At 42.1% G+C, this 9,147-nt stretch overlaps 1 protein-coding gene across 1 annotated transcript in view; it reads right to left on the bottom strand.

The window, feature by feature from the left end:
- Positions 1-3,029: 3,029 nt before the first annotated feature.
- Positions 3,030-9,147, bottom strand: part of FES (FES proto-oncogene, tyrosine kinase) — an 89,452-nt gene continuing 83,334 nt past the window's right edge. The window contains exons 17-19 of the mRNA XM_069956652.1: positions 5,745-5,902; positions 5,164-5,286; positions 3,030-3,823 (exon numbers count right to left, since the gene is read on the bottom strand). Coding sequence (XP_069812753.1) covers positions 3,681-3,823; positions 5,164-5,286; positions 5,745-5,902 — 424 coding nt within the window. The 3' untranslated portion in view covers positions 3,030-3,680. The remainder of the gene's footprint in view (positions 3,824-5,163; positions 5,287-5,744; positions 5,903-9,147) is intronic.

Below are 9,147 nucleotides of genomic sequence, written 5' to 3'. Positions count from 1 at the left end.
AAACAGTAGGAAAACATATAGAATTTAGTCCTCTAGACAGCAAGAAGTCCCAACCTTTACATATAACAATTTTAATTAATAAAGGAATACAATAGCAATATAAATAATGATAACATCAGAGTATATAATAAAAATATATAAATATATAAATAAAATGAGTGAAAATCTTGGTTTTAAAACATCATGTACATCATATAAATCGTAAAAGATAGCCGTGGAAGTACGGAATTGGAAAAAAATGATAGTTGAAAAGTCAATGTAATACCGCTGGGTACTGGCCAATGAGCATTAGTTCAATGTGTTATTAGAAGTGTTATTTTAGACCTCAGATCATTTTGATTTTTAGGTCACAGTTAATATTGGACTTATAGTCCTTCTAGTGTTCGTGCGTCTCACAGTTCCCGGTACCTGGTACAGCGAGACACTCGATGATGGCCAGGTTAAGTCACACTTATTGCGCTTTATGTATAAAGGATGGCGTCTGTGACGCCGCTCACCCGTCCCAATCGAGGTGATGGCTGCTGTCGTGGCTCTCTCCCTCCTGCGGAGGCTGCCAGTTGTGATCACTTCGGTCTGGGCTGGAGAGGCTCTTGCAGCGCGTCCTCGTGGTGTTGGCTTTCGCGCACTGTTGCCCGGCCTCGTTCTGTATCGCGGCCTCGTTCTGTATCCCGGCCTCGTTCTGCGGCCTCATTCTCACCTCGGATATCTCCGTCTATCTCCGTCTAGGGTAAGATGCTGGTGGGAATATCTGTTATTCCCACCAGCATCTCAGTTCAGTTTGCTTGAGGACAGTTTTTATTATGGAATAATCCCTTTATATTAGTAAAGTTCTTACAGTAGGATTTGGGGTTGGTGACTAGTGGACAAAATGATGATTAAATTCATAATAATAGCAGCAGGTTTTACACATTAGGGAGTAAATGTTAACAACCTATGTGGTGCAATGATGCACTGGTAACAATGTCATCTTGCCGGTATCAGATGCATCTTCTAAATTTTCAGTGACATTGGAATTAGAGATGAGTAAATCTACAGTAGTAAAGGAGCAAAGCGCATCATTGCACTCGGTCCTCAGCAATTAGGCTGCTCCTTTTGAACTCCACTTCGGGAGCCTGGAAACAATGAATGCAGTCCTGGGAAACTTTTCCTGGCACCCGGAGTGGAGTTCAAACGGAGGAGCCTAAATGCCGACAGCTGAGCGCAGTCATGCGCTTCGCTTCTTTACTACTGTATATTCACTCATCTGACATTGGAATTCAAGTGTCATTACATCTTGTCATTCCTGCATCCTAGAAATTCCACTGTTGTGATGAAAACGTCATTCCGAAGCTGAGGCTGGGTAAGTTAAATGGATCGTCCCTCCGCGATTGCAGGGGGGGGGAGGTGATCTGCCCACTAGACACCAGGGATGGGGCTAAAGAGCAGTTTAGATCGCGCCCGCTAATAGCCGCAGTCCCGGGCTATTAATAACAACCAGGATTGCGGCAGTTCAGAATGGGTTCTCCGCGCAGCCCCGCTCTGGACTCCCCTACCCGACCGAGGACGTACAGTTACGTTCTTGGTCGTGAAGGGGTTAAAGCACTAGAAAAAAAAGTTCTGCTTTTTCTTTACTCCCAGAAACTCCAGAAACAGTTCCACTCTTGTCAATGAGCTTTTAAAGCTACTACAGTTTCTTCCTATTATATGGGACTGAGATGCAATATCAGACACAGTCCACAAACATGCGTGCCACAATTTCTGAGGAAGAAGAGTAGACCTGATTTTTTTTCTAATCCCAGATAGAAGTTCCCTATAGCTGCCCTCCCCGGCATCATCAGCCAAATTTATGATGTCATTTATAGTGGCTGAATCCTCCAGTGGAGATAAGTGATGACAGCATGTTGGCATGTAGTGACAGCCCCTCCTCTCTCTGCTCGGGGAGCGCAGGTGTTGTATACAGATATCTTGTGTTCACTGGAGCAGGCTGATTACATTTTCTAGTAAGTATTTAGATTTTATCAATTGCACAATGTAGCAATAGAAAAAAGGTACATGCTCACAATAAGAATTTCTATATTTATACTTATCACTCATGGTGCAGTATAGGTCTGCGTTTAAAGGGATTAAAAGAGAAGGTTTTATTTATCAAAACTATCCAGTACAAAAAGTGGCCCTAACCACAGCAACCATTTCTAGAACAAAATAAAAGCAGAGTTCTGAATTCTGGTTACATAAGAAACAAAGTTGTTGTTTTTTTCACTCAGTTTTGATATTTAGGACCTGAAGGTCATGTCAATTCAACTGAATAGAGTTGAGCTGCAATACCAGTACCAATCTATAACGAACGGTGGTGCTGTTTCTCAATGACATCCAACCAGAAAGGAGCTCCATCTCATACTCCAGGATAATGGTTGAGCTTGATATCCATGTTAATGTCAAGATGTAAAGGGGTTCTGCTCTATCTTCTAGAGCCCTGCAAAATTATGCTACATATACCAACTCAAAATTAAAGAGGTACTCAGCTCAAATGTAACATAACATATGTTGCTGCCCATGGTGAGACTAACAATTCCTTTCATACTTGTTATTATCTATTCAGTCTCCTTCCCTCAGTTCTGAGCTGCTGCTTTCTGCTGAAGAAAAAAACCCTGTTTTCTTCATCCCCCCACCCTTCATAGTCAGCTGATGTAAAGAAGTCCCTATCTGCAACTTTGTGATGCAGGGAGGATTATTCACAGTGATTTCAGCACTTGACCTCAGATGAACCCTCCCAGCATTACAAAGAAGCTACAAAGTTGCAGATAAAGCCAGCCAGGGACTTGTTTACATCAGCTGTCTCAGAAGGGAGGGGGAGGCAGAGAAAAAGGCTCACACCCTGTTTTTTGTGTCTTAAGCAGAAAGCAGCAGCTCAGAACTGGGGGGGAAAAGACTGAATAGATAATAACAAGTATGTTTCTGGAATACCCCTTTAAATAAGATTTCACATTGGTAGATTTTTAAATAAAATGGTTATTTTGATTGAAAACAGCATAGTCATATAGAAAGCAATATCAGTTACCAATATTTATTGAAACTCAATACGATGGAATAAAGATGGAGTACTTCAAATATATGTTTTTCTTCAATATGCATAGAGTTAATAAAAATGTTTTTATTCATACCTTGTGCATTAACCAGAGATGCAGTAGAGCTGAATATGTAAATTCACTGCATTGTATGTGCACCATAATACCTCTATGAGTTTAGGTAATGCAGTCCTTTGTACAGCCATAAATAGCATATTGTGACATCAAGATGAATTGTGCTCAACGACAAACTCCGCTCCGATACATAAATGTGTGTGTGTGCACCATATACAACATCATTATCTCTTGCATTTATGACAACGTAATCCTGATGCAGGATATACAATGTGACCTTTTATCATTCTGCTATGTTGGTATAAGAAAGGTTTCAGAAATGCAGGGCTGATGAGCCGAACGGCTAAAGAAAAGTTTCATAGACGCTGCTATGCTAACAAGGAAATGTCTGGCGACATGCTTCACCATGAGAAGAGTGAGCTTTATAATTTCTCTATACAGAGCAGTATTAACGCCCCTGTTCTTTATGTCCTATAGGACCATAGAACAAGCCCCACCAGATAACCACCAATAAGATGATATTGCATCCCTCCCTTCTACATAGTCTATTAGCCAAGGGCCTTATCGATGTCTCTTGCGGATACTGGTAAGTTCCTGGTGCACAGTGCCAAAGTTTGGACGTTTTCTCGGATCATATTCCCAGCACCGCAGCATCAGATTATAGATATCATCTGGACACATCTCGGGGGTCGGCAGCCGGATCCCTGTGATAACAAGGAAATCGATTTCAGAAACATATAATATTGAACCATTTTAACTAAAATATCACTGTAAGTCAACAAAAGAGAACAGGATTGTATAGTTAAAGTGACTCTGTACCCACAATCTGACCCCCCCAAACCACTTGTACCAGCTGCTTTTAATCCAAGATCTGTCCTGGGGTCTGTTCGGCAGGTGATGCAGTTATTGTCCTAAAAAACTACTTTTAAACTTGCAGCCCTGTGTCAAATTGGCATGGCCTAGAGCAGTGCTTCTCAATTCCAGTCCTCAGTCCTCACCACAAGGTCATGTTTTGAGGATTTCCCATACAAAGAACACCTGTGCTAATACCGGATGCACGTGTGAAATACTAAGGAAATCCTCAAAACATGACCTGTTGGTGAGGCCTGAGGACTGGAATTGAGAAGCACTGGCCTAGAGTACCCATGCTCTAGGATTGCAACGCCCATCCATCCCTCCTCCCCTCTGCTCCATTAGGAATGCCCCTGGAACATTTTCTCCTATTCCTCACCTATGTGAACACTGCACATGGACTGGATCGTTAAGGCACCTGTGCAGTGTTCAAACAGGTGAGGAATAGGAGAGAATGTTCTAGGGGCATTCCTAATGTTGAGGAGGGCGGGAAGGAGGGGTGGAGGGGTATCGCAATCCTATTTCACACAAACTCTAGGCCACGCCAATTTGACACAGGGCTGCAAGAGTAAAATTGTTTTTTAGGACAATAACTGCATCACCTGCCGAACGGATCCCAGGACAGATCTTGGATTAAAAGCAGCTATCCGAATGTACAAGTGATTTGGAGGACAGATTGTGGGTACAGAGTCGCTTTAATTCATTAACACAGAAGTTTAGCTGTCATTGAAGGAGTTTTATATCAATTTTTATATTATGGACTGTTCATATTCAATCTGGCCAAGTCTGTTGGTTCTACGAGACTTGTATCATCTTACCTGGTGAGATTGTTGTGCAGTGCCTGATGTAAAAGCTACACTTTCTAGAATACACATCAACACACTAAGCCCTGCTTTAGGAAGAGCTGCCTGGAGATGTGAGCTTAGAATGAAGAAAAACTCAGCAGGGTTCTGTATGCAGCTCTGGATAAAAGAAGGCTATAGAACGTGATCAAGATCAGTACACACAAGGTACCTAAATTTAACCTGCACAGTGGTGATCAAAGTTGGACAGACAAGAAATGGAAGTGCTGTGATATGGAATGACTCACCATAGGCCTGTGTTAGTTTTATCTGACAGTTTGGAGGGCACCTTTATTTGAGATGTATTTTTTGCCGAATTTTGCATCCTTATGATAGATGCAGAAACTTACCTTGTTCTATAGCTTCTCTAGTTTGCTGGTTGGTCATAGATGTATATGGCACTGCACCAAGAGAAAATGCTTCCCAAAGTAAAACTCCAAAACTCCAGATGTCACTTTCTGAACTGTATCGCCCTGGAATAATTATACGTTTATATCAATTAGATGGAGAAAATAGTTTCCCTAGCATGTAGTTGTTGTACACTATTGGATTCCTACTCTACGACTGGTCACACAGCAGTGCACAGCTATACACATATCTGAGCTGTCAGTTTCCATGGCCACATAAACGATACAAGGATCTGGACTTGATGCCGCTGATGGGAGCTCATTTGTGTCCTTGCATGGCCCCATGTCAGGCCGTGTAAAAGGACCCTTAGGGTACGTGCACACGTTCATTCTTTGGAAGGATGAAGGAATCCGCCCGTGCATAGAATGGAGTCTATGACACGGGCGGAGATGCGCACAGCCGCCTCAGTCCGCCAGCGGGTGTGAGCTGTGGAATGCACGATGGGTTATCCGTCACCATTCCACAGTGTGCAGGTACCCTAACACTGTGAAGAAACAAGCATAGTGCTAATGTAAAGAAGTACCATAGTTAAGAGCTTCTGGTGCTGTCCATTTAACAGGAATCTGTTTCATCCCTCCAGTGGATGAGTATACTCCATCTGCCTCTTCTCTTGACATGCCAAAGTCACTGATCTTTAAGACATTTTTTTCAGTCACAAGACAGTTTCGTGCTGCAAGATCCCTGCATTCAGAATAAAGGATAAAATAATTGACACCATAAACACCTACTATAGGACACAGTGTGGCAGTCATCATATGATAACGGACAGGCAGTGCACTTACATTTGGAGCTAAGGATCATGGGAATAGATAGTTACCAGAGTGGCCTCCCATGCTGGTGCTCAGCCCATGCTGGGGTGACCTAGTTCATGGTGATTACACTTCTTTTCCCCCCACATGCATTGTGAAACAGCACAGAGCTTGTGCACACCTGCACACCTACTCTTACATATTAATGATGGAAGTGACACCTTCCTAACTGCAACCCTGTTGCAGAGTATCACGTTTTCAGCAGTGACTTAAACTGTAAATGCCGATTCATCGAAGGCAATGTGATCCGACAGCAAAGTTCAGTAAACATTTATTCAAGCATCATTTCGACCCAACATTTTGACCCATCAGGGTCTTTCTAAAGGCTTGTCAAGGCTGTCTGTCCTGGCTCCCTACTTTTTCTCTGCAGACTGCCTTATATATTTTCCATACAGTCCATGTTAAAGTGTTTTTCTTGGCTGAAATGAGCGATAGTCTATCCGGACAGTAGTGGCACCCACACATCACATTGATCAGGGCCATTTTTCTGGGCTGAAATGAATGATGGCTTATCAGGCTATCATTCATTTCAGTCTGGAAAACTTTTTTAAAGCAAGGAGAGACTGCATTCGTGCTTCTCCCTTTCGACTTAATGATCTGTGGGGGTCTGAGCACCTGGATATCCACTGATCAAAACTTCAGACATGTCTCTATGTCCCCATGCTTAGTAAAAAGCACAGTTGACTGGCAACACATATGTATGGCCTATGCAGTGGCGTAGCTACCGTGAAGCTACCATGAAGGCAGACTACGCCACTGCTATGGAGCCCGTGCACTAAGGGGACGCGCAGGCACGGACTGGCATCTGGCCCTTTAACTGTATCATCACTCGTGCGCTTCAGAGCTGGGAGAAAAAAGTAACGTCTGGGGACTGCATCCCGGGCCAGGTGGGTATGTGTACAGTTTTTTGCTATGGGGCCCCCTGAATCCTAGCTATGCCTCTGGTCCTATGGTAAAAGCCAATAAAAAAAATACCTGTAAAGAGTTTGTATGTTCTATTTTTAATTGCACAGATCTCTTTTAACACCACCAAATACAGTTATTTGGCCTCCTATAAAATTGACCCTAGCATGAAAGCAGGGAAGATCAAATGTGTGTCCCCACTAGGGACCATCAGAATCTGTGTACAGTGCTACAGAACATGTTGGCGCTGAAAGTAAAATTTCAGATACATGCATAAAAAATGCTAACATTGTGTATGTCATAGAGGCACACCACTAAACAGCTACAGGGTCCTTGAAGAGAGGGTACCGCTTTGCTTTGGGACCCTCTATGTCGTATGTGCACCTCTTATAAAGACAAACTGTTCACTGATATTTATGCTTTGAAAGGACCATAGCTATCGGCTTATGGAAAAAAACGTTCTGGTAGGTTAAATCAGGTGAAGTTCTAGCACAGAAGTATACATCAGTCTGCCTATCCAACCGTGTCATGTTGCTGTAGGCACATACTTTATCATTGGTTTAGACATGCCAAGTACCTGTAAAACGGAAGGTATTGGGTGTTCTTTTACTCCTGCAAACATCCATTAATCAGAGTATGCATGCTCTACTTTTGTTGATGCATTTGTAGTCGTTCTTTAAAGAACTATTGATTGATTCTCCCCCTAGCTTGCTTGTCTGTATCAAGTCATTGAAGTCTGGGAAAAATCAATCGGTGGGCTGGCAAAGGAGCGAAGTAGTAATTCTCCACAAATTATATTTCCTTACAAGATGTGCAAATGAGACATGTAATACACCGAAGCTAGTAAGGGCAGATGTATTGCCTGGGCAGACTATTATACTGCACAGAGGGCATGGGGATATTTTAGAGCAAGTGCTCTGCTTTCCTGCCTCCTCTTCCTACTCCCACTCTCCTCTGATATTACACAGACTCTACATCATTCCCATCAGGCAATCACATAGCCACTATTACTTGCCCACCCTGCTGTGTGATTGGCCAGTAGGTAATTCTGAATTTCTTTGCACCTGAGCTCTCCTCATGTCGTGTCTTAGGATTGTGCAGAAAAAGGGTGGCAGTGATCAGAGAGATACAGAGAATTCTGCCACCTTCAATACAGGAGCTACTAAGAGTTAACTCCTTCACTACCCAGGCCACCAGGGATCTAATGATTAACCCTTTAGCTTAGAGATGTTATAATTAACCTCTTCCTTACCCTGTGATGAGCTGGTTCTATCATGTGCACCTCTAAAAAGGATGTTTTTTTCTAAGAGTATGTTTACAGTGTATATTTCTGCTAGGAATACAGGAATTCTGAGGGTGGCCTTCTGTCACATATTTGACTCTCTTTCAGACACGTTCATAGAGTATGCTTGTCACATATTAAGCGGGTGTATCTGCAGTACACCCTGAAAAAAGATATGCCCATTAACAACTCTGAATTGTTGTCACATAAGGTTTACCAAAATGCACACAGAAAATGCTAAAGTAACTGTTGCCATTCCCTTATTTTACAATTACTTTTCACATGCCTATTACTTATTAAACAAGACTTGTCCAGTTTAATAGTGCTCATACTCGGCTAAAAAATAATACAGTCTGTGTAATCCCCTGTTGCAGCCATTCTGTTGGTGCCCAGTCCATGCTACTTACTTCCTGGTGATGCCTTGACACACAGAAATGCTCACTCAGCCAATCACAGGCCACATTTGTGACCTGCCTCATTCAGTGATTGGCTGAGCAGGTACTTTTTGTGTCAGGAAGTCTGAAAAGAGAGGGAGGTAGATTCTGTAGATAAAGTGTGATGTATCCATACCTCAACTTTCCAATGGATGTAGTGGGCCTTGTACAAGTAAAGATTTAAAACTTTCATAGAACAAACACATAGGAGTTACTAATCTACTGTAGGTATGAACATGTACATTTGAATGGGTTGAATTTCGTTTTCTGACAAGTTTTTATACGCTGCTGTTACATTGGTAAGTTCTGACTATATCTAACTAGTACATAAAACTATCATGAAAAAAGAGAATCCTTACTAACCATATTCAGTTTATTAAACAAAAAAGTATAAAGAATCCCTTACAAACCCATAGATTATTATGGAGTCATAGATTTTCTTCCCTACTTTATCCCTCTAACAATATTAAAAAAAAAAATCAGAGAAAAGAAAGTTCT

The sequence above is a fragment of the Dendropsophus ebraccatus genome, chromosome 1, assembly GCF_027789765.1.
Source record: "Dendropsophus ebraccatus isolate aDenEbr1 chromosome 1, aDenEbr1.pat, whole genome shotgun sequence".
In the NCBI taxonomy this organism is placed as follows: Eukaryota; Metazoa; Chordata; class Amphibia; order Anura; family Hylidae; genus Dendropsophus; species Dendropsophus ebraccatus.
The sequence above is the reverse complement of the archived record's forward strand: the minus strand, read 5'-3'. Positions and strand labels throughout refer to the sequence as shown.